Source organism: Corvus hawaiiensis, chromosome 2, assembly GCF_020740725.1.
Source record: "Corvus hawaiiensis isolate bCorHaw1 chromosome 2, bCorHaw1.pri.cur, whole genome shotgun sequence".
NCBI classification, from domain to species: Eukaryota; Metazoa; Chordata; class Aves; order Passeriformes; family Corvidae; genus Corvus; species Corvus hawaiiensis.
Genome location: NC_063214.1, coordinates 96,310,541 through 96,336,681, shown reverse-complemented (window position 1 = coordinate 96,336,681; position 26,141 = coordinate 96,310,541). Strand labels below are relative to the sequence as shown.

The following is a 26,141-nucleotide window of genomic DNA, read 5'->3' as shown; positions in this document are numbered from 1 at the left end:
CAATGTTCTACATGGAACTGTTTGCTGATTAATAATCATGACAAAAACAAACAAACAAACCCCCCACCCCAATGGTTTTACTACTGGTTTCCCACTAGCCTTGAGCTTCCAAACACTGGTTATCACTTATGGTAGGAATAAGTAACCATCAATTCAGAAGGACTCTCTTCTAAATATTGTGCATACTGAGATTTCACAAATCAGCTAGGTTGGAAAAGACCTCCGAGATCATCCAGTCCAACTTACGACCTAACACCACCATGTCAACCAGACCATGGCACTCAGTGCCACATCCAGTCTCTTCTTAAACACCTCCAGGGACAGTGACTCTGCCATCTCCCTGGGCAGCCTGTTCCAACGCCCAATCACCCCTTCTGTGAAGAATTTCTTCCTAATGTCCAGCATAATCCTCCCCTGGCACAGCTTAAGTCTATGTCCTCTTGTCCTGTCACTGGCTGCCTGGGAGAAAAGGCCAACCCCCACCTGGCTTCACGCTCCTTTCAGGTGATTGTAGAGAGCAGTAAGGTCTCCCCTGAGCCTCCTCTTCTACAGTCTGAACAACCCCAGCTCCCTCAGCTCCTCGTCACAGGACATGCATTCCAGCCCCTTCACCAGCTCTGTTGCCCTTCTCTGGACACACTCCAGCACCTCAACGTCCTTCCTAAACTGAGGAGCACAGAACTGAACACAGTACTCAAGGTGTGGCCTGTATCGCTGGATTCGGCCCATCAATCCAGCCTAAGTCCCTCTGCAGAGCCCTTCTACCCTCCAGCACATCAACACTCTCCCCAGCTTGGTGTCATCAAAGCTTTTCTTGCAAAAATCAAACAGTCGCTCACTGTAAAACATATTTACCAGCTCTTCTATTCTTCCTGTAGCTCTTCCATGAACACTTCTGAGTTTAACAGCATCCTTTTTAGCCTGGTCTCCTAAAGATAGAGGCTTAAGAGAAAATGCTTTCTGTCTGTATTTGTCAGTCAATCTCCTGCTGATGATTTTTTTTAGTAAGTTGGCATTTTCCACAAAATTTGAATAAGTGGTAGAGATTTCAAAGGATACTCCAGTTCTACTAATTTTATTAAACTCAATGGCTATGCAGAGAAGAAACCACCCCTGGATGTCCCTAGAGAGGAAAGAGCTGCACACAGCAGTTCTCAGCAGCTTTTGACTGAACAGCACATTAATAGTGAGTCTGCTGTCACACTGTGCCACCTTTTACAAACATGATGTTTGGGCTGGTGGGGCATAAAACTGGACAATACAGCAGTGACTGTCAAACAACTAAAAGGGTAAAACCACACACAGTGAATACATCTGCAGCTGTATACAGTCTAGCTGAATTGTTGCCTCTGAAGCTTGTATGAAATTATTACAAAAACATCAGCTTGGAAGCAAGTCAACTGTAAAATAAGTTAAAATTAATTGCAGACACTACTGCCTCCAAAAGCACAGCCTCCTTGACAATTTCTGTGCTTACTGTAGTTTCAGAATATTTCCCTTTTCTCTTAGTATTTATGAGAACAAAATGATTAGAGAAACTAGTGACCTACCTTGTAGGGCAGAAAGGAGTGGGACAGTGAAAATGACAGGTCTCAAAGTGCTATTAAATTAAAAATGTGTATTGAAAGATTTTTAATCTGACTCACAAGTGCTTTTTATATTACAAATATATAATTGGCAACATAGATGAATTTTTCCACTCTTTTCAAGTCTTACTGAAATTTCCAGAAAATGGCATCAAAATCAAAGGTTTACACCAAAACAGACAAGTAGGGGGACATACAGTAGATACCAGGTGATTTTAGCACAGTGGACTCTGAAAGTACTGTCATAGCACAGAATTAGTTACATTCTCAGTACAATAATGTATCCAGAAGCATGAACATGATTACTAGCTCCTCTGGATGGAGTAGGGCAAGAGATACTTTCTCATTATTGCCACATCCACTTTAAGACTTCTTGCAATAACTTCCTCTCAACAAGTCCTTCTGTGAACAATGAAGTTAATGACAAGTGCTTCCCAGGCATTGTGTACCATGTCTCTACCCTCCTTATATCTGAAAAAAAAAAAAACAAAAAAAAAAAACCAAACAAAAAAAAACCAACCAACCAAAAAAAAAAAAAAAAAAAAATCATCCAAAATCATCCAACCTCAATACTTGGGGCCCTGCAACTTCCTCTTTACCCTCCAGCTTCCCCTATTTCTATCTTGATGTCTATCCTTCCTTGAGGTCTGTCCCGAGTTCCATTCTGCTATCTAAGTATCATACTGGCAAGTGTTGTTCTTGGAGCAACAGATAAAAAATTTGCAGAGACAAGTGACATTTGTAATTTGTGCCCCATCACATTGCTCCTTTAGAAACTTCTCTAGCTTTGGTTTTGGATGGTGCCTGCCACAGAAGCTGTAGAAATCCCAGAAGTCATTCAGAATGAAACAGGGTACAAGTTCACCCTTGTATTATGCTAAACACCATGTACTCCAAAGAAACTCCAAAGAACCTTTTGATACAGGTCGTGTTGCAAGACAGGTAGCTCATCCAGTTTTTCCTAGGGCCCTACCTCAACTGTAATTGAACTGCTCCAGCTGATCATCATTAAAGGACATCAGTGAAGTAAAAACTGCAGACATTTGGGGCACTGACAGCCTATCAAAGGTGCTAACAACTCACAGTTCTCAAAATCCATGCACCTTTTACAAACATGGATACTACAGGAATGCTCTCTAACGCCCTCAAAACACCCTAACACTGTGATCTCAAGCACATTTAGAAATGAAATAATTTACCATAAGGATTTATGACTGAATAATTTGCCTCCATTTATAATCCCAGTCTATGTCTATTCTGTGTAAAACAGGAAGTACTGTCACGTTATTTACACAGCAGCATTTACTACTGAAACAGAATGACTTAATACTTACATTTGAGTCTTTAATTACAAACTGAGTTTTATACCTATTCCACAGAGTCATGTGATGACTATTCAGTCTCAAAATGGTGAGCACTTTAAAACATGTTCTGCTGGAGGAGGGTCTAATTGAAGTTGCTGTTGATTGGGATTACAGATAAAACGACACTCATATGTGATTTGCATAAACAAAGAATTTCATTAACAGAGGCGAAGCACTGAAGAAACACTGAATACAAAAACAAAGAAACATGAAACAAACTTCATTTAGTGGGAAACACAGCAGTAGCAGAAGATAGTATTTCTAAATATCAGAGGTTTAATGGAGAGCGAACACTTGAAACTTGATTTAGGCTACAAAATAGTCAACAGAGGCTATGGTGGGGATGGAGAAGCACAGCAGAGGCAGTGTAAACTCAATGTTATGAGAGCTGGGAGAAAAGAAGAAAAAATTGATGCACCATGTTAAAGCTTTATAAAGATACATACCTGTTCTCTCTTCCCCTCTGTAATCCCAAAACCCACAGCACTGCAGCATTCCATGATAAAAGTACCAGATAGTATGTGATTCAACCTCTGAGCACTTTTCCCCCATCAGTTTGTTATGAAACCCATACAAGATTAAAAGCATGATCAAGATGCAATCCTGCAGGAAAAGCCACAGCTTGATACAGGGCTTGCTCTCTAGAGAAAGGAGATGGTAACACATTTAATGGATGCATGAGTTTATCCAAAATGAAGCTGAGAAACCACTTTATGCCTTCATTAGCTTTCCCTCCCAGGAGCAAACAGAAGTTGAAATTTTTCAAAATACTGTGAGTTCACCTGATTGATGCATACATTAAACTGACCTTCTTGTAGTTAGCAATACCTTTTTTCCCCCTAATTGATGCAGGTCATATTTTACGCAGGAAAATAAGCTTCATTTGACCCTGAAGTGAGTTCAAAGCTGGCTGTATGTCTCTGCAGCAGAGTAGAAACTTCTCTAAAGCAACACAAATGTATATTCTCTAAACTGGAAGCAGCAAATCCAAGAGGGCTGGGTGGCTCATGGGCCCATTCTGGACGTAGGCAAAGAGCGCCGAGAGCTGCAACATCACAGGAAAAGCAGCCACTGCCAGCTCTGGCCTCAGGCTAATCTCCACACTCAATAGGAGCTGCAGCCTTGCACCACAATAACATACCATCAAGAGCCTGACACTGAGCACTACTGCCTCACAAAGCAACAAAACATTGCCTCCATGAAGAAACACCTCCTGGTTCCTGCTGACGCTTTCACGGAACACCAACTCCATTTTGGAAAAGGAAATACTGAATATGACACACCACACTCAAAAGAGAGGAGCAAACCCTGCTCTGCACCACTGACAAGTAACTAGACTTCACCACCACCTGTTACAGAAAACCACATTACTATGAGAGATTAAAGAAATGTCATCAAGCTAATAAGTCCAAGTGTTTACTGCATTAAAACTGAATTCAGAAAAACAAACAAACAAACCAACCCCTCCCAACCAAACAGCAGAGAAAAGTATTATCTAAAACTTTGCTGGTCACTCTGCCTGCACTCCTGCTTTCTGCTCTTAACAGCATCAGAAAGACCACAAAATTTGGTCTTCAGCATCAGTAGGTAAATACAGCCATGTAGTTCCAAGCTTTCTCTTTAATCCAACCCTTTAGACAAATTCTTAACCAATTCCTGGTATTTGATTAAGATAGCTATGTACTAGAAAGTAAACTAGCTCCAATGTAAGCGAGAAAAGCAGGAAACAAGCTAGTTAGTAAAGGGGAATTCTCAGATGACTCAAAGATGATGCTTGTATGTTTTAATTTTACACAAATGCATTTAAGCATGTTCCATGATTGAAGGACTAGCTACATTCCTGTAGTTTTTCAAGGTGTCTCCAAATGCAATCACAGGAGAAAACAGCAAACCTGCACCAGACAAGACGGGATTGTGTTTTCCTCTTATGCTTTAGATTAGGATCCAGACTCCTGATCTAAAAGCAGGAATGGCCATTATCTCAACCTTTCCAACCAGACTTTACATGCCCTTCATGAGTTGTGACCAACAAAAGAGAAGGGCTGAGCCTCTGAAATTTTCAAAATGAAGCATCATTTACTATAACCTTAGAAACATCGTATTGCATAAGAGACTTTTAAACAGTTGCATAAAGTCAATCTGATTTAGGGCAGTGGTTGTCAACCAGTGAGCAGCAATGCTCATGGACAAGGAAATTCAGATCTATAATGCAAGCAATCAGAGAGGAAGGTCAGATGCTGCTCACTGCACGCTCTGTGCTTTATTCACATGGCCGGGAAGGCTGGGGAACCATCACCAATTCCCAGGACTCCCACCCCTAGGCAGAGACCTTCTGCTTTAACCACACCTGACAAATAAAACCTTCTTCCTTACCTCCTTCTTCCGAAGGTTTTTAAAGCCCACAGATCAGTCACTGTTCTTTTAATATTCCCTGAAGCACTTATCGTAGGGATGTCATACCTATTTATTGTCTCCTTTCCTGCTTGCTCTTGTAAACTGCCCATTCAACTTTGTTTCACATGAATGGAATACACCTTGTAGAGCCCTTGAGAGAGTTGCACAGCATTTAATTCATGAATTAATGCAGAGCAGCCATGTCTTTCATACTAGAGCTACAAAAGCTTCATTTACCAAATAAAATTTCAGCATTGATTATGTATTTGTAGACTTATGAATTGTTTACTGGAAAACCATGTCACTACATATGAAAGAAAGCAGTGGCCTCTGAAGCACATATGTTTAATTTAACTATATAGATTTACTGGGTGGGAGAATAAAAGAAGCAGGGGGGAGAAGGGGTGAGCTCTTCAAAGCAGATGTTTCCAAGCTTTTTTAAAACTAAGAGACAAGACATAAGACAACACTTGAAGGAGCAGCTGGGTACACTGAATAAATACAGACATTTAAATGTGACTAATTACATACACATGCTGGAATTCTCAAAGGATGATCAGGGAGCCAGGCTCCCAGCTCATTCTGACTTTCAACAGGAGTTCAGTGGCCTGTTCCTTCAGGCATGCTGCAAGATGTCATCTTGCTAAATACAGAACACTGCTTCTAAATGTTGCCTCTAGTCACTTAACCACAGCAAAGGCTACAGAATGCTACAAAGCTATCTACAGGAGCCCTCCTCTTTATTAAATAAATACAAATGCATGTATCTGCTGTCCCTTGCCTGTGTGAATCTGACAGATGAGACAAAGTTGTCTGGACAGCCCCGAGGCCTTAAAGCCTCTGGGGAACCACCTTTCTGTGCTAAACACAAATATGTTGTCCAAAAACAGCTCTAGCAATGGTGGGGAAAGGTTCACAAAAAGTCTAGGGATCCTTTCCGAGTACTTCGGTTGTAAAGCAGGAAAAGTTTCTGTATGTGGGAAGTGGTGGCTCATAAAAAAAATTTAGGGAGAAGTACATACCATTGATTTTCAGACGTATTCATGTAATATGGCTACACACACACTGTTCATGACTTAGTTCAAACACTTCCATCCAGCATGGCTGCAGAAAGAGAATCTTTCCCTGGTCATTTTCCTTCCTCTGCACTACAGAAAAAGGAAAGTGCAGTCTCTAGGATACACAGGATTAAAACCTGTTTCAGCTGAAAAAACATGAGGGGAAAAAAAATAAAATACAATATTGCACAAGCAGCTGCCAGGAGCTGTGTGTCAGCACAAAGGGGTGTGTATGGACACAAGCAGCCAGAAGCATGGGAAAGTCTTGACCACTTCTTTCCGTGGCCTATCTTAAAAATGTTCATAAAATTACAAGTGCGTTTCTGGCAGGTGACAAACAAGAGATGGCCTTCACAACCAGTGGAAGGTGAGGCCAGATGTTGATAGTCATAACAAGCAGCAGCTGACTGTGCAGAAGGCTGTGGCTGCAAAAAGTGTGGAGGAACACAGTGCGAGATCTTTTGTGAGTGAAAGACAAAAAGGGGAGAAGCCACACCTACTTAGTAAGACTTTCTTTTTCCCAACACTCAAGGGGACTCACTACATGGCACAACAGTATTTAGTACAAATGCAGATACCGAAAGGTACCAGACCACAAAGTCCATGCATGTTGTTCTTTATCTGACACACTCCAGCAAGGGTCTGTGGTCAGCAGGCTCTCTCTGTACAGTGTGAACATACACATCAAGGGCCTGCATCCCAAGCCCTGTAACTGGGATACAACAGACTTATGGCAGCCAGTCACAAGGACCATCAGGTTTTCCACCAGGTCCCACAGAGGGAGCCCACAAGTAGCAAGTGTTCCCAGAAGGAGCATCCAAAGTGAGAGTTGTGGCTCTTACAGAGTATGACAGAAGAAGTTGCCAGGGGACACAAGCAGTGTGAGTGTGGTGCCTACATCTGTCCTATCAATGTAACTTTTAAATCCACTAATGCTTCTCCTTTTAATCTCTTTTGTGGGGATTCAGTCCAGGAGATTGTGCTGTAGCAGCTGGCTGAGACTAGGGCCTCTGATGAAGCACAACAGCTTCGTGGTTTAAGACCAAATGAAAGTATTGAATGCTTCCTAAGGAGCAGCTATTAGGTAACAGTTTTTGAACTGAATTTTTTGCTTCCTCTGCAGGGGAAGCACACTTGCCTTCTGCATTTTTTAATAATCTACTACTTAATGTTCAAGAGCTCAGCACTTAAATATTTTAATTTGCCCTTCCATTCAGATGAATTTTTTCCATTCATTCATCCAGCTGACTGTTCACAGCATGCTCCATGGGACTGCAGGCTGGCTCAGCCCCAGCTGCTTTCCAGGCTTTTTGGAATGCAGAGGTGGCAGCAATGTGAACAAGCTCAGAGGGCACACTGATAAAGACCTATGGGTAAGATCCTATTTTCTGGAGAGGTAAAAAAGTTTCCTAATTAGGCCAAGTCTTCATTTAGCCTACATACGTGGTCTTTGAAAACAAGCACTATTCTGGGGCTTAAAAAAGCAAGTCTCTCTAAGGTATTTTTAAACAGCTGCCCCACTGGATGCAGGTTTTGTTCTCCTTGCAAACCTGAACTGTTCAACCAGTTATATCTATGAGGTCATTTGCAGGGTATTGTTTATCTTTGTAGCTAAATGCTTCATTAAAAAAAACCCCTAAATATATATTTTTTAAACAGAGTCAAGGAATTTCACAGGACAAGCATTAGATTCATCAGAACAAGTCAGTTTTTAAGATGAAGTGATTCCAGATTCTTGCGCATATTTTTACAGCCTTGTCTTACTTGCTCACTGTAACATCCACGAGATATTCACAAGAAAATCAGTTATTTTCACAACACTCAATTGGAAGCTGCACTTCCCCAAAAAACCTAGGCTCTGCTTTTCACTCATGACCTACCTCTAACAAAGGTTCTGCCTCTCCTGTCTTTGCTGCTCTCCTCACTGGCAAATTCCAGCTACACAGACATTTAGCTGAGTGTTGTTTAATTACCACACTTTTCTTACATGCTTAAGCACTAGAACCAAGGTATCTATGAATAAACCTGAAAGACATTTCAGATCATGTGGAAAAATGTTAAGAGCTGCAGTTTGCTGTAGACCTTCCTGAAGCAAGTAGTGTGGCATAGAGAAAATGCTGGACTACATTCTGAAGTGCTTTTTTTTTCCCCCCGATGTAATCATTCCCCTTCATCGTTCCCTTCTTTCTCACACCTAAGACACATTGCCATGAAAACTTGCACTAACTGAGCTACATACTCTAGAAACATTCTTCTTTCCCAGTTTTCTTACTTGAACTGCTAAGCTCTAGTCTCCCTTACCTCTCAAATAACAAATAAATGTGGAAACTAGAAAGACCAGAGTGTCCAGGTCAGATACTGAAGAGAAGGTGGCAATGGGAAAAGGTAGTTGCAGCAGACAAAAGCTTGCTTGAGCTCCGATTCTCAAATTTTATTTCTAAGAAACCTGGGCTCATTATCATTCAGTCGTTAAAACCTCATGATTTTTCTACACATTGAAGCTAATACAGTGAACAATACCTAGCAAATCATGGTTACAGAATGCTTTGTAACCAATCGAAGTCTTTTTCTCTGCATTGTAGAAAGTTGATGGAATAGTCTTCAAATCAAGAATACATAAGCAAAAATTTGAGTAAGTATTTAAAAGCTGTCTGGCCAAAATGAATAGAAAGCTAGAAAATCACACTGTTAAAGTAGTCGCTGCCTTACTGCTATTCATGAAGCAAGAAGCTGCATGTATTTTGTATTAAGAAGGACCTTTTCAGACACCTATTTCTGGCATTTCAGAAAGTTCACTGAAAAATCCATTGGTACTGTAATGTTACCAGGTCCCACTTAACTGAAGACAAAACCTTTAAAAGACAGCTGGCTGTGGTATGACACACTCTCAGAATAAAACAAACAGAGGCAAACACTTCTGAAGGTCCTTCAGTATACCACCTAACTAATCAAAACAGACAAGAGCGGAAGGATGTTTCAGTTAATCTGTGTTTGCAGAGTCACGGACATCAAAGGGTGTCAATCCACAATTAGGGTTCAAAGGATACGGACAGAGGGCTCTGTGGCTGTATCACATCTAAGGAGTGCAGTAGACACTTTCAGAAAGACCAAAGCAAAAAAACACATCAACATGGTAATCAGGACAACTGTGTTCCTTTTCCTCTCTAAGCACAGTATCCTCCAGGCTTGCTTTGAGGACAGTCCAAGCTCAGTGATAAACCCACTGTCCTGTATGTCCCACACACATACACCCCCTCTGACAGCAGAAAGGGAAGAAATTGCCTTTTCCCACCTTCTATTTCCCCCTCTCCCGCAAAGCCTTAGGACCAATAGCAATACAAACAACACTTAAACACAAGATGACAGCCTAGGACTTGGAAGATACAGGTTTGAGCTCTGGTTTCTCAGAACGTGTGCGACCATCATCACTTGGTCATATTCAAATTGTGCACTGAAAAATGACATAATGAGAGTCCTCAGGTGGCAGCTAGAGGTGGTGCACAGCTATACTGACATGGCAATTTTTGTTCTCAAAAAGGTACAGCTGTGTTCCAGCAGCATTGTGCCCTGATTAACAAGTTCACAGGAGCTCAGAGCCTACACAGCAACTTGCACCACACTATCCCTGGTATTCGCTCTGCCTCATCACAGCAGAGAGAAAGAGTTTGAATGTACCTACTGCAGTGCTCTGGTAGGACCTGTATGGCCAGAGGGTACATGCACAGGCAGGCAGGATCACTTACACCAGCACATCCTCCTATCAAGAATGGGCCTACAGCAATGGAGGTCACCATATGGGTTACCTGCATTTGTTAACAGGTCCTAGATGTAAAAATTGCCAGGACAAAGTCTTAGCAAAGGCAGCAACAAAATGATATTAAATACTGGTCTGAAACTTGGGCTGGTCAGAACTTTCCTAGCAGAGCACTCTTCTGACTGAGAACACAAAGCAGATTCCTCACAGAAGCCAAACAGCTCTGCCACTACTTCTGAGGTAACCTGAAAGGCTTTGGTGTGGCCAGAGAGCAGTGACTCCTCAGAGGACAGAGAAATCTTTATTGCCATTTGAGTCCTGTGTCATCTCTGTTTCAACTTAAATGAGACTGGATTGGCTGATTCTGAGGCTGCCTTAGTAACTGATGGCAAACTTTTGTTTTAAGCCAGCTCTGTAACACTCTCTCACCATGTAAGTTGTGCTACAAATTTACTTAGCTCGTAAGGTCCTTAATGCAAATTAGAAGGACATTAATATTACCCTTTGATGTCTTTATAGTATTTATGCTATGACTAAACTGGATAAGGGATTTATTAACATTTAAGACTATTAGGAAGAAAATTACATCGATTCTGTGAGGAGAAAAAGAAGGGAAAATGAGAACAATCTCACACCCTATAAATTCATATGGATATTTCTGATTAAGAACATTCAGTGTCCAAATAAATGTTTTGATTCCTCCAACTCTTTTTAAATGAAGCACCACACACTGTTTGCTACATTTCAAGACCTACCGTGTTGCGAGCTTATGGCAGACGACACCAGTGTCTGTTATGACTTCACTCAGTCTCAGCTCAAGGTGGACCTTCCCCTGAAACACACCATAAACACCATATGAAAAGTTAGTTTTATGTATAGGCAGTCACCATTCCAACTTCAACCAAAGCAAGCTAGTTTGTGCAAGTAATTCCAGGAGAAGTCTAAAGATTAAATAAGAACTGTATAGCTAACGTCCTTCAACTTCCAGAGAATCCAGACTAGTAGTCATTTAACTAAATTTGGGTGCATAATTCCCACCATTATATTATCTCTATATGTTGTACTAATTGAAGGCTATGGAGTGTCCACAGTTTGACACAGAAATGTTGGGTTGGAGCTTTATCTGCAATTAGCATTTTAAATATTAAGCAAATATCTGCAACACTACCATTAAAAATGGTATCACGGAAGTGTGTTATAAATTAACACCTACACGTTTTACACATCGTAAAAATAAAGTCTATTAAGCAATATAAATTGTAAGACATGTATCAATAAAACTATATCAAACAACTATTTGAAAAAACACAAAAAGTGTTCAATCATGTTGCTAGTATTCAGTTACACAGTCTTCAACTCCTTACCATCACATTAACTTTATTATGACTTGAGCCAAAATATTATCCTTCAATATGCTAAGAAAATAAAGGCAAACATTAATACCAATTGCATTCCTCTTATTAATTCCATTATATTTCAAAATGTGAGTATCCCACTGACAAAAACTCAGCATCACTTTTACAGTGTGTATACAGTAAATGCAAAATACATTTTGTTATTGACCAAATCTGACATGTCAGCAGTGCCAAGTCATCTTCTGCAAAATATCATAGGCAAAATCGAGCCTTTCATTTTCATAACTATCTCCCCTCCACCCTTTGTAATAAAGGATGCTAAAATCCACCCTGCTAATTAGTCACAGCTCTAATGTGGATAATATCTTTACCTCAAATCACACAAAATTCTCTTGCCACCCCTTTTATAAGATCTTCCAAATTCAACCTTTGATCTTTCTGCACAGGACCAAAACTCTTGCCAGCAACTTCCCTATCTCTTGTGACTAGTTACAGCAATCTCCTGCTCTATGAGAATGTCCATCCTGGGCAACAGAGGAGAGTCAAGATGAAACTCTGGCCTCAAGTTGCACCTATGCTGCTAAGATTCCCTTTCCCTACAGCAGATTTGTCTGGACAAAAGCTGGTGAAGACAGTCCAAAGCACTGCAAGGAGTGCAGCAACAATTAAGTAGCATGGACATGCAGAAGTTCAGTCCAAGGTCATTCCCTGCTCCTCTCATGTTAAGAAGCACACACTGGACTCAGTGCCTGAATACTTGTCCTGAAAAAGCCTATGAGACATTGTTTCTTCCTGCTACAGTCATTCTATCCCCTTCCTAGTGTATATCCCCTATTCAGCACCATTCTTTCTGCACTACCTTGAACACACACTTCACGCTCTCACTCCACAAACCTTTATCCTCTACTTACACCTTCAGTACTCTGACTCAGTAACACTTTTTCCTATCTGAGGGCTGGAACACAGACCCTTCAAGTACATGTGACATATGATACTGGTGTTCATCCAGAAAACAAGGAAGACAACCTCTCCAATCTGTATAAAGTTGCAGAGGCACCGCAGCAGCTTGCTGGCATTTTGAACAGGGAAGAACCCAAATGTCTGTGTGAATTCAAAACAAGGCTTCTGCCATGTGTCTTCTGCAGAATTTTAAACAAAATAATTAAACCACCACCACCCCCAATGCACAAACCAGACATGTTGCATTTAGCTGCCACTCCTGATTTGTGTTTCAGTGTCACAGGTCACTCCTTCACCCTGTCAGTGTGTGCCAAAGTCAGCATCTGTCATAAGCTTCCAAACTGAAGCCTGTCCTCATGCATAAGAACAGGATTTCTCTGCACAAATGCATAAAGCCACTTCTAGACCCAGTTCTTAAGGACTCAGTACCACTGCAATGCCCACTGTAGCTGCACATGACAAGGGCTGGGCACATAACCAGCTAAGAACTCTGCTTAAGCAGAACAGCTTTCTGGCTTTTGTTTTACTGTATTTTCCTTACTCTTCAATGCTCTCTCTTCCACTGGCCACATATTCTATTACAGGATGTAAACCATTAGTCTCTGGAAAGTAAATTCATATTATTAACCTGTAAAACCCACTACTGCAATCTTTGTTGATACTCTGCAAACTACCTTTACCAGAGAAATCAACATTAATACAAGTTTTGAAGAAATTAAGAGTCAAAACCAGAGATTTTGCAACTTCAGAGAAAATATCCCTTTGTAGAAAAATACCAAGGTATGAAAATGCTTTTATAGAAATATTTCTGCTGGTCTTAAAAGTGAGACTGACCCTTCTCAGGAAGGAATGCTTCAATGCACTTAAGATGAGCCTGAGAGCAAACTTCAAGTGGCCATTTGCTCAGTCTCACACAGATTGAGTAAAATGGAAGCTCCTCATTTCAGAAATTAGGTTGAAAAAAAGATCTTTATAAAAATCAGCAGTATTTCACACATTTTCCTACCTACATTAAGCATAAAATGATAGTGTTGCCTCTTCTGGGCTAAAAGCCATTTTTTCTTGTAGTTTTCATCTTTCTCTTGTGAAAGCTTTGAAAATGGCCAGCTATTCAAAAAGTGACTCCAAGCTTCCTAGAGCAAAACAGAGGTCATGGGATCACTGGGAACAGCAGCCTACAACTATTCCCAAAACACCTTCCAATGTTTTACTTCCAGTTAAAAACTCAAATACCTTGAAATAAGGCTACACTAACACACTTGCAGGCTTAATTTACAGAAAATGTAACTCTTATATAAACAGAACACTTTTTCCTAAATCAATTATACCATTACACAAAACATAAGAATTCATCTGAATAAATTCACTCCTGAGCAATGGCATTAGTTGGGTTTACAAAACACCAGCTAATTCATTTAGCAAAGGGAAGACAGAAAACTGCAATAAATCAGTATCATAAGATCAAAAGTTAATCTAATCAACAAGAAGGTCAACCTAGAATGGATTAAATGTACCACAGAAACAGAATTGCCATGATCTCTGACTGGCAATTTGTAAAAAATAAATTAATATTTTTATTATTAAAAGAACTACTGCAATAACAACAAGAGTCTTCTATTGTAGTAGATCTGCAGAGTTTACAAGCAGGAAAGATTAGACAATGCAACAGAACAACAAAAAAAATCCATTTTACCGCAAACTGAAACGGTGGCTTCATCCTGCTCGGAGAGAATCCCTCCTTTGGAGCCAGGGATTGAGTCTAGGCTCAGTCCTGCATTATAAGGCTATAATGCTTTTTTCCCTTTAGCAGAGCAAAAAAATTCTGAGAAAAAATCTGGAGGTTTGACAATTCTGAAATAGAATGTATCAATTACTCAAAACACTTCCATTAACAAATATATTTCAGGGTGTTCCTAGAAGCAGCTATGCTTATTAGCATAACCTTCTCCTTCGGAAGGGTAGGACCCCTTTTCAAGGAACAAGCTGAAGGAGTGCCAATTCAACTGCTGAACACTTCCTTTTCCATCAGCTCCAGCTGATATGGAGGGTGGGTTCACAGGTTGCACCTCCTTCCTAACCACATCTAACACCACATAATGGGGCCACTCAGCTTCCAGTTTTCAGTTATTGATTAAAGAAGCCATCAGATGACTGAATTTCTTGTAGGGAAGCAGAAAGTATTCAAAAGGAAATCAGTAACAAAAAAAAACTTGTGAAAGGCCTTACTGAGGAAAACAAATTATACTATGCTTGTTAAATCTTAACCTTTACTACACACTCAGTTACCTGAAAACTAAACTGAAACTGATCTCAAGTTGGCAAAGAAAAGAAAAAGCACACCTAAAGTCCTGGTTTTATAGATACAGGAAAAGCCTGTCTCCAACCACCTCCTTTCTGCTTGGGATGAAGCTGGGAGTCGCTGTGGATTGAAACACCAGAAAACAGTTATAAAGCACATAAGGGCATACAAACCCTTCCTACCTGTATCATGTTTCCACCAGTTGCAAATTTGTGGTTTCATTTAACCACAATACTTTGAAGGAAAAGAAAATGCATGACCACAGATTATCCTAAAGTTGCTCTTATGACTAAGTTCTGCCATCCTGGCATAAAACAATTTTATGCCAGACCTGAACAAGGCCTCAGAGGCAGTGTTTGCAAGGTCACCAGGACACCACTGGGAGCCATGTCAGAGTGCAGTTACCTGCACACATTTTGCCCTGGAATCTGACACACCCCACGTGAACCAGTGACTGCAGATTCAGATGCAACATCCGACCTAGCTCAAAACAGATGCAATCAGGTTTTTCAGAGAAATATTTATGAAAAAGCACTGACAAATACCAGGAACATCTGTGCCTATCTGAGGTTCTAGAAGATGCACACAAGACTGTCAAGTCTGCCTAAGTTCAAAAGACAGGAGCCAAATCGACTGAAATTTCCTAAACCATTTTTAATCAAGTATCAAGCAGGCCTCCATCCTTTTTGTTACTGTCAAATTTTTAGAAATCTTTCCTTTTTAAAAACATCAAAGGAAAAGAACAAGTCTTCACTGCTGACTTTAAACAAAACCAGAAAATACACAGTTTGCTTGAATATTAAGTATCAAGTCAATCATCTTAATATCCAGGGCTCACACAGCATAGTAATTCACTCTTCTACAAAAGAACAAAGTTAATGTCACAAAAAACCCAAAATAAGGTATTGTTTACTATTAAATCTGCTGGACGAGAGGTTTGTGGTCACCCACCTTCCTAATTCTCACTAGCCTACCCAATTTTGCTGGGAACTTTCCCTTCCAAGGTGGGAGTGCACCTGCATGAAAGTTTTTCCAAACATTTATCCCATATGGGGACACTTTTCCCAGTACAGCTCAACTCTGCTCATTGCTGAGTAGTGTGGAAAGAGGGACTGGGACCCAGTTTTGGCTCCTTACTCTTCATCCTGCTGGTAGAGTGTGACTGCAAGCAGTCTCACCCCAGCTCCTGGAGATGGAGGAGGGAAGGGATGTAACAGACATGAGTTGTAGGAGAGCACTAGGCTAAGCAGGTGACATGAACCACAGTTCATGACTGACTCATGCCAGCACCGCATTTTTTTTGGAGTCTCAAATTCAGGACTGTGGTAACAGTGGTGTGTTGGTTTATTTTCCCTTGCTCCAAATTGTCTGGAGAAATGAGCATTGGAAGAACTCAGTGCTGCACACAGACCATTCCAAACTAGGGAATAACCCGTGCCATTGCTTTCTCAGTGTTTCCAAATTTTATTTCAGGATATAGCAAATGTTATTGGGCAGATTCTGTCTACTCTGAAGCCTTTTCAGCCAACTTCATGAGAAGTCACTTTCTGCCATCAGCAAAACTTAAAAGCAAACAAGAAAACTGAGCCAAACCCTAAGGGCTCACTAAATGCTGCCCTTGAGGGAGTGGGAAAGACCAAGGGGACAACTACTGCTTTAGGTAAATCCAGCCCTGCAGAATTACCAGCAGCCTCACATAAGGTCAGGCCTAACAGCGGGTTTGAGAGCAGGAGGAGGAAGGAGTTTGTTTGCTGTCTACATTTGCTGCGTCTAACAGCTGCTTCTTCCTTTAGCAGAGGGCAGCAGGCGGCTGGGAAAGGTCTAAGGATCATGCTAGAGATCACAGCCTGCCTGCTGGACCACAGTGCAGCACACAAGAAACTGGAACAAAACCCAGCTGACTGCTGAGGAAAGTGCAGCAGCTCTATTCAGCACTGCACGGATTCATAAATGCTAAGCAAAGCGGAACTGATATCTGCTTGCTCTCCATATGTGCAAGCATGTCAGAATTGCTCAGTAACTGGCAAACAACTTCACATGGCATAATGTTAACCTTCCTGTTTCTCTAAAGAAAGAATACTGCCATATGGTCAAAATCCTTATAATTAATCACATTTTCCTCTCAAATAGTTTGATGGGATATAATACGTAGATGTTGTAAGTGAAAGGGTTTCATTTCCCCAGACAAATTATGTTCTGCAGATACAAAACCCATGTATGTTACTTTAAAACCACGTACACTCCTTGTTCAGCAATAGGTGCTCCTCACCACGTGCCATGTTATAGACTAGCTATTGAAGAGCAATAGATCAAAACCTGATTGACTGTCTTGGCCCTTTGTGCTGATAAGTCTGAATTCTGTGCTCTTACATTCGTATAGGGAGGAAGTCTTGCCACAAAGCAGGATCTGGTCAATAGCTGCTCTTTCCCTTTACCACAAACATTATTTACCATTGCTGATGCATGGTTCAGTTGTCTCAAGTAGTTTTGTCAGTAGACATTTAGCCTTGAGAATCTCCCCACCCTATCAAAACAGACATGTGATCTCTCTTCAAAACAACTAGAAGACAGAAACTTAAGTGCCACTGTTCAAAATACAGAGGGCAACACCCATGTTTCCTGTGTGTGGTAGAAAGCTGATACCAAAACTGGAAGCAGCTGCTTCTTTTTACAATTTGCATTTACCCATGCTTACAGTAGGTTGTACAAAATGTGTCAGTGACTCATTTTTATGCTAGAAGTATTTAAGTACCTACAAAAAGGTAGTCAATATCAGTGTCGGACAGTGGGCATGCAATGCTCTTAACTGTTCAACAGACAATGTAATTCTCTCAATTACTGGAGTGAAACTGCCATATACAGTTGCTCCTAAAGACAGTTATATCTTGTATCTTCAAACACATTCTTAAGTAGCAATTAGCAACAGAGCCATCACAGATCAACATGACTTACTCCACTTACACAAAGAGCATTGATTTATATAGAACAGGAAGCAGGCAGATACAGGAGAGACCTTGGAAACTTCGGCAAGGTGAATAAAAATAATAAAATAACACTTCCAGCTTCCTCCACAGATCTGGGATAAACTTCTCTGTCACACAAGACTGAATGAAGAAGAGCTAATTAAAAAGTTTGGGGTGAAACCTTGGCTCTGATGAACTCATGGCAAAACTCCCACCCTGAGAAGGCCAAGATTTCATTCATGAAGCCTGACACTTGGGATACAGATCTTGCATTCAATGGGAAGGTGCTGACACAAATGAAAGGTTTTTTTGAGGAGCACACCATGCATTAGCTAGATCCTTTTAGCTAATATACAGGCAGCATTTCAGAGCCAGTAGTTATGTCCAGCAGGACAAGAGGATTTTAGGTGCACTCTCCAAACATACCCGTAAATGTTTTCCATTAATGAAGTCTAGTATACCACATGACACCAGTCCATACTCAAGAACAGGCATGTTTAATCAACAATAGTCAAAGGCCTGCATAGACAAAATGCTAATGTGGTGAAAGGAAGAGGAAAGGCCTTTGGTGTCTGAAGAAAGCACTTAACATCAGTAAATCTTCTGCACAAAGCTTTGAGTACAGAAGGTTAAAATGTGAGACAATTTGCTTCCTCAGTGTTGGTTATCTGCCCTTTACATGCCTTTTATTTTTATTAAGTTGATAGCCAAATAGATATCTCAAACACATCAAAGTTCTTATGAGAAGGAAGGGGAAATGAGCAATTTTCAAGTTTTTGTCAGACTTTTTTTGCCCCAACAATGACTTTTACATAAGACCTTGAGCACAACTGGCTTTGGAAAAGCATTCTGTCATTTAATACTGAAAAGCCAGCTGTAAGAGGACATGACTATTTCACATTTGTCAGTGAGGCAGAGAAAGCAACTCAAAGCACACTTGAAAAGGGGAACTTTTAAAACAAGAGCCTGCACAGGAAAAGATGTCAGAATAATCTAACTCTCCTTGCAAGTCTCCCCCACTTTGGCATATACAGACTACATGGCTTGGAGTATACAGATATTAATCAGAATATCTCTGGATCTTTAACCACTTCAATGATTACACGTACACAAGGGGTATTTAGGCTGCAAAGCTCAAACTTCACAAAACAGACTTGAACTATGAACTTAATGTGAAAAAAAATTAAGGGGAAAACTACTCAAAACCCGGAAAGGCCTTTTAAAGACTGCATGTGCACTTGCGCTTAAATTCCACCGAGAACACACGGACCACTGAGAGCATCTGTCATCTACAGCCCTAGGCAAATATCTGAATCAGTTACTGTTGGGTGAACTTCCTTCTGTGAAGAAAAGGAAAACATTCATGGATCAAAACAGATGTACACACAATAGCATGGCAATTTTTGCTTCCAGACCTCAAAAAGCATGACAATGAGAATACAGCAGGTCCTGAAAGACAAATGACTAGTAGAAAAGAAACACATGCCATGTAAAGTGCGCAACATCATGCTCGTGCTGTCCTCAAGCAGCTTACAATGTTGTCTCTTCTGCTGCTAGCCCCTCCCAGCTGAAGCTGCCTGATTGTTCATCATCTATTTCAACGCAAAAGTTAAACCATTTTCAGTAATGGCTCAATTCCTGTTCTACTTCTCACCGAAAGGCTTGGGCTCTTGTACTGTCAGACACTGGGCATTTAACTCTGGGCACAGTACTGAGGAGGAGGGAGGCTCCATCAGAAGATGGGAACTTAAAATTCCTTCAGCTAAATGTGCACAAACCCACCTGGTTATAGCTTCATACTTTCAGAACAAGTTTTTCAATCTGGAAAGTTAAGCCATAATTTATGCATTAATAGCTGCTGTCAACTTCCATTCTGCACTGTGTATGAGAAAACTTCCCCATCACATTTAACATTTTATTCTATATTTACAAAGGAAATATTCAGATATCATGTATGCCAAACACAAATACAAGTTGGAGTTTCATCATTTGTTCTCCACAGAGCAGCTCAAACTTAATCACCTAGAGCACAACTGCTGTTTTATCATGCAGCTATATCTCAACAGCATCCAGGGTAACCACTGACAGGACTAGAGCAGAATATGCAATGTGTTATTTCAAACTAGTGAGAGCAAAACCAGCCAGTAAAATGTGGGGGCACTGATGTACCAACAGAGTAAAAGCCTGTCAACTTCAAGGTGCAGTTACAGCCCGCTGCTGAATGACACAGCACTGCGTTCTGGTAGCTGCTGTTTCCCACTGACTCTGGCGAAGGGAAACTCAGATGCACCTGATGATGCTGATTGTCTCACTAGGTAGGTTTGCTAGACCAAATGGTAAACCAAACCCACAAAAGGTATGTGGGTAATGCCTGCTCTGCATCTATGGGCTGAGCAGCTGCACAGTCCCACCTGTACGGCTCCATGTGACACTGAACACGAGGTGGTGGTGAGATCACAGGCCTCTTAGCAGCACTCAGCCTAGACAGACAATGCCCTCACTCTTTCTTCAACATGAACAATCATGCCAGACTCCTTTACTTGCTATCAAGCAATAAATGGAAGTGGCATTAAAGCATCTGACAGTAATACTCGTATCTGTGTAGTCTGACAATTAATGCGAGTCCTGCCGTCAGTAGCATCCTTATCTGCAATAAAATTTATGAAGCCATAATCTCACTCCTGACAATACAAAGCACCTTTACAAGACAGTAAGAATTGGCAATGTTGTAAAACCATAAAACTGGATTCAAAGTTTTGAGCTAAACACCTTGGAAACAATATGTGAAATTATACAACATTAACACTTACCTTCTGATTTTTTTAAGTACACAGGAACTCATACAAATGAGGTACAAACCATGTTGAATAAACTTTTAAATTCTTCTCATGAAACTTCAGATAGCTCAAAATATCAGTTCTTACATCACAGATGTTATCTGTAATTTCAAATCAATCTTTCTGTTCTGAAAAATGAGGTAACACATCCCAGAAGCGGGCCACAAGAAACACAGCATCCAATATCACCAATATTTGAACAATCCATTGTTTCTCAGGTGGTTTTCAGTTTCTGACTGTGCTGGCTGGTCTGCTTAAAACCTGGGTATTTTCAGAGTCTGCACAGGGTAAAGATTAAGTCCCTCACAGGTTTATTATTCTTACCCAGTTCCTTTCATATCATGGCCTAATGCATTAGAAATAATTAGAAACCTGGTCTCTTTTTTAATTTCTCAGTCTGACTGTATAACCTCAAGCAAGTCACATTCTTTCTGACATTTACTCTCACTGTATTCAAAGTGTGGGAGTGACAATGGCTTACCTCAATAAAGTGCTGTGATGCATAACTAAATAGCCATGAATTGATCTACAACATGGAAAATAGTCCAACAGCCACTGGCTGACAAAACCAGAAGATGCAGGAGTTCCCTGGAATCTGGCTCAATGTGTAATCCATTAGATTACATTGGAACAACTGCTAGAATGATAAAACTAATAGTTGGCATGTTAAAACTGCCTTTATACTAGTATTCACATGATTCACTGCAAATTTTAACTACTAAAAATTTCTTAAACTATTTTCCTTAAAATTGGAAGAAAACTGAGTAACATTGTATAAGTACTCACCATTAACACAAGTATTCTATTTTCTCTTACAAATGAAAAAGTGCTTAGATGGACAACTGAGATACTGAAAATGTAAAAGATTCAAACACAAAAATATTTCATTTGGCTATCTTCACTTGCATGAGAATTCATACAAAATATTTACAAGTCTGCTCCCACTATTATGGAAAACCAAGACCTCCTGCAGACTCAACATAAAGACCAAGGAACATTTAAGTAAATGGATAAAATCAGAGTATCATGTAATCGCATTTACACTACTTGTAATAAATGCTTATCATGGAGCCCAGAAACAGCTTTTAACAGTTGGGCTCTTGAAAGGATGCAAACAGAGGAAGTGAAAAACTGTACAATTACAAACAGAGAACATGCTTTCCAGCAAATACTGCGCTCCTCATCCCTCCAAAAGCTAGAGCTGCCTGCAACTTACATTACCAGTGCTGCCCTAGAAAGTCCCCTGGTCTAAAAAGCTTCCACAAACTCACTCTGTATAAATATTGTAACAAAATAAACAGTGCAGAAGCTTATCTAAATATTGCCTTCTTCAACTGATAAATTACAAAGGGAAAGTTTTCATATCCTACAGGAAATAAACACTCAATCTTTTGTTCTAAAAGTCCTGTCATAAGAGGCTTTGGGGTAAGAAGAGAGGGAGACCAGGGTAAACAGAATAGATATCATAGTTAAAAGCCTGTTAAAAGCCTTTCCATCACTAGCGACACTGAAATGTGGCATTAAAGAGGATCAATATTTTACAAGAGAGTGCCACAGGCTGAACAGGCTGTCCTGAGGCTCTCTTTATATCACATGCACAACAGTATATTATTTGGCTCTCCAAACAAAAAGACAACCTAATCTTGCATGTATTTTCACATATGCTTCACCACACATGACCATACTGTATGTTGGAATGTGTGTGCATTTTAAGTGTCATTTTCCAGCCTGGTATGTGCAGACTTGCAAGCAGACTGAAAAGCCAAGACACTGTGTCCAACCCTACCACATGGAATTATCTAAGAGGCTTTTCCCCTTGTGCAGGTCAGACATTCATGTCTCCTCCTAAACAAATATTGTGGTTCAAAAGTGATCTCTAATACACACTTACAGGAGAATAAAAAAAAAAAAGTAACTGGCACAGTATCCTGCTACATCATTTTGATTTCTTGCTTTGTTATAATGACTGTTTTCACAAGACCTAATGTCGTAACAGAAAACAGAATCTGCTTCAAAAGAGGGCGAGTACAAAAAGAGGAGTCTCACTGTGTACAAAAATTTGCAAAGTACCAAACCCTAAATGTAATTTAGAGCTGAAGTAATACAGTTATCAGCATTCCCACCGTTTGGAAGAGGGCCTAGAAATCTGGCAAGGAATGTTTTTCACATCTAAGATGCACTTGTTACTGTTTCTGTGGCAACCTGCCAACATAACTATTTAAAGCAGTACCTGCAGGTACTATTTTCAAGATGGCTCCGCTGCCTGAGGAATCAACCATTATTTATAGGGCCTGAAGTTATTTGATACCTGAGATAAACACACCCCTCCTTGTATCAGTGACCCTGATAGTTCACGTAGTTTTAATTATTTCTGTGGGCAGAATCCTGACCCCCAGTGACTCACGCACACTTGTAATCCACCCTATACTTATCACTAAAACCCAAACCATACTAATGGTTCTTTTTGTAGGGAAGCAACACATCTGTCCTAGAGCTATGAAACCCATAAAAATTCCATGGCCTTGTTACAAATACTCCTTTGACAAGATATTTTTTTAACCATCTCACCTGTACTTCTGAATCAGCATCAACATGCTGCAGTTGAAACCAGGTGTCTCTGTTATGATACTTCTGCAGATCTTCTTTCTGTATAGCTACCTTTCCTGAAATAAAACAAACCAGAAGCACAGTTTAAGACATGCTGTAGCTCTCCCAAGATATATTTCCATCAAAACCAGGTTTTAAAACAATGATTTAGGGCCTGTCCTATCCAAGAAAGGCTTTATTGTGATTATTATCACAATACATAATGATGAGCATCTTTTTCCACTGCATTTTGTGAATGACTTGAAAATTCCTAAAGTCCTACTCACCTAACACAGTGAAGCACTAGACACTATGGACAAGCTTGTAAATATGATTATAGCAAAAATGTCATCATTACTTCTCTGACATGCAATTAAAATTGTGGGAAGAAAAGACTGGAAACTGTTGCAAGCAAGCATTTTTTTGAGGCTGATGTCTGTAACAATCCCAAATTAAAGGTTCTGTCCGTATGTTATTGTCAACAGTACTTCAGGATGAGGCATTTCACTATACAGCTTTCTAGAAGGAAAACAACTAGAGATGTCAAGTCACAGCAGATTCCCACATCTGCATTTTGGGGCCCTGTCAACCTCTCTCTCTCCCTCAAATCCTTCAGACTTCCCATTATGCAACCCAGAGCCACCCAAGGGCTATGCCTGACTGTAGAGAAAAGCAGGGGGGGAAACTCACCCCAAAACACTGAAGAGCTTTAACTCTCACCTTTTTATACCACTGTTACCACTACCAAATCAGCTGTTTTGGTAGGTGTGGTAACAGCACCCAGTCCCACACTGTGAACTAACAGCCCACATGGATGCAAAGGGTCAATGCAGACACTTCTGTCCTGCCCAGTATCTCTCAGGCAGTATGCAAAGCACTCTCTGAGGGACAATGAAACTTTTTCCAAGTGTCTTTCTTTGTATACACAAATCTGAGCATGGCATGCCTGAGGAGCTCGTGATCCTCAGAAAGCTGCTTTGGGTTGGGTGGCTCCCCAGGCACTGAGCAAAGCAGCGTGTTCAAAGTGAAAGAATCCAGGGCAGTCAGAGACATTCACAAGGCTCGAGGAAGATGGGGTTTGGCAATGTGGTTGAACAGACTTTTGCCGCTAGATGAGTTGCTCACATACAGTTTGCAACCACTGCTTTGTTACAAAAACACAGACTTCCTTTAACCAAACATTGTTAGATGACATTCACCAATGGATATAGTTTTGTGGGAAAAAGATTACCACTACCTAAATTCATGCAGTTTGACCAGATGTCAGTAATACATTACCCCAGCAAACATTAACAGAATACATTTAAAAAGAAAAAAAAAAAAACACCACATGATCAAAGACTACAAAAGGGGCAAACACAAAGCACTCTTCCCTTCTGAAATCTAGAAGTTTATGGAAGTCCTAGCAGCAAGTTATTACACACCAGCATTCCCTCAATTTACAGCCATTTCCTTCAGCTGGATAGCTTCACCCAGCCCTCCTGTTTGCTGGGCTACACCCCATACCATGCTGCAGCTGCATTCTTCTGTCACCTCAGGCTGCTTCTGGTGACAGTTTCCAGATTTTCAGTCCCAGTTCCTAAACTACCCTGCTATTCTTCCACAGCTGCCCTCCATAGTATCTGCCAGGATTTCTGCTCTAGCTTCCTTTTCAGAACTTCTGACCCATTATTCCCAAGTCTTGTTCATTGTGCCCTCAGCACCATCCTCTCACTGCCTGTCCTTTAGAGATTATCAGATCCATCTCCTGGCAAACATTTAACTAATTAACAAGGGAGATTAACAAGGGAGACACATTACCAGACTCTTTATTGGATATGCAGAGCAAGCCGCTTGAAACTTCTTAAAAAAAGCAATAATTAAATTACACAAACCTACAAAATAATATGTCAGGAAGGGTAAATAAGAAATCTGAACTGTGCTGAACAGAAGACGACAAGTTACTCTGCTGAGAATCTATGGCATGATTATTTTTTCAAAGCTTCTACTTTTATTCTCCAGCTATAGTGGCTTGTGGAGAACCTAGTTTCTCTAAAACACTTTGAGAGGAATGCATTTAAATGCATGACCTTCCACTAACTGCTTTGGACCTCATTGAAATTATTTACTTTCACTGCTTGCTATCCTCACTGTACCCTTTAATCTCTTGCAGAAATCCTCCACTCAACTGCAGCATTGCACACACTTTCCGAACACTTTCCAAACACCCACAATCAGTCTCATTCAGTCACCTCCCATGTAAGAAGCGCCTTGCAGAAAACTCAAGGATGGTTTCCCAGTATCTGCACCTGTACACAGAAGATAAATGGTGTGATCACTGCCCCCTCTTTCAGCAGGGAATGCCACTGCTCTCTGCACCAAGGATGGCAGGGTTACCCAGGTGGGTCTGGCCACAAAGTCAGTACATGATTGCAGCACAGTGTTCACAGAGAATGGCACGTGCCTCCAGCTCTGAGGGAGTTAACGTGGTGATACAACTGTTTTGATTAGGAAACTGTTTGAACAGCACCGTTTGCTCTGCACACAAGCAAGTTTTATTAATGACTGAAACTTATTGACTGGGCTGGCTATAATCCAGGGGTTTTCATTGCATACCAAATGGTTCACAAAGAAGAAAAATCTACTAGGGAAACAAAAAAAGGTAGCAGTAAAAAGAGGGCCTACAGTTTGGCCAGTCTGAACATATGCAAAGATATATTACTGATAGGGCAGAATGTTTGATCTGCCCTATTAAACAGTTCTCTGCATACACACAGAGGAGCTTCCCTCACAATTTGGTAATAACTCTTTACCTGCACCAGCCATGCCCCTATGTTCATGCAGCTCACATTCCTCCTCCTCATCACCCAACCCACATAAAACATAGTGCAGGCGCTGAGCATGGTCATGTTTCTGCCCTAGTCAACACAGTTACTGCTCTTCCACTGGCTGACCTAAGTCTGACCTGGCTCAAACAACTTCCAGCCGCACCAGAACTAGGTTAAA

The 26,141-nt window shown here is 40.7% G+C and overlaps 1 protein-coding gene across 2 annotated transcripts in view; it reads right to left on the bottom strand.

Annotated features, from left to right (window-relative positions):
• RASA3 (RAS p21 protein activator 3) overlaps positions 1 to 26,141 on the bottom strand; it is a 131,454-nt gene that overhangs the window by 46,924 nt on the left and 58,389 nt on the right. For both annotated transcript variants that reach the window (XM_048327276.1, XM_048327285.1), the window contains exons 4-5: positions 23,139 to 23,233; positions 10,912 to 10,988 (exon numbers count right to left, since the gene is read on the bottom strand). In XM_048327276.1, the coding sequence (XP_048183233.1) occupies positions 10,912 to 10,988; positions 23,139 to 23,233 (172 nt within the window). The remainder of the gene's footprint in view (positions 1 to 10,911; positions 10,989 to 23,138; positions 23,234 to 26,141) is intronic.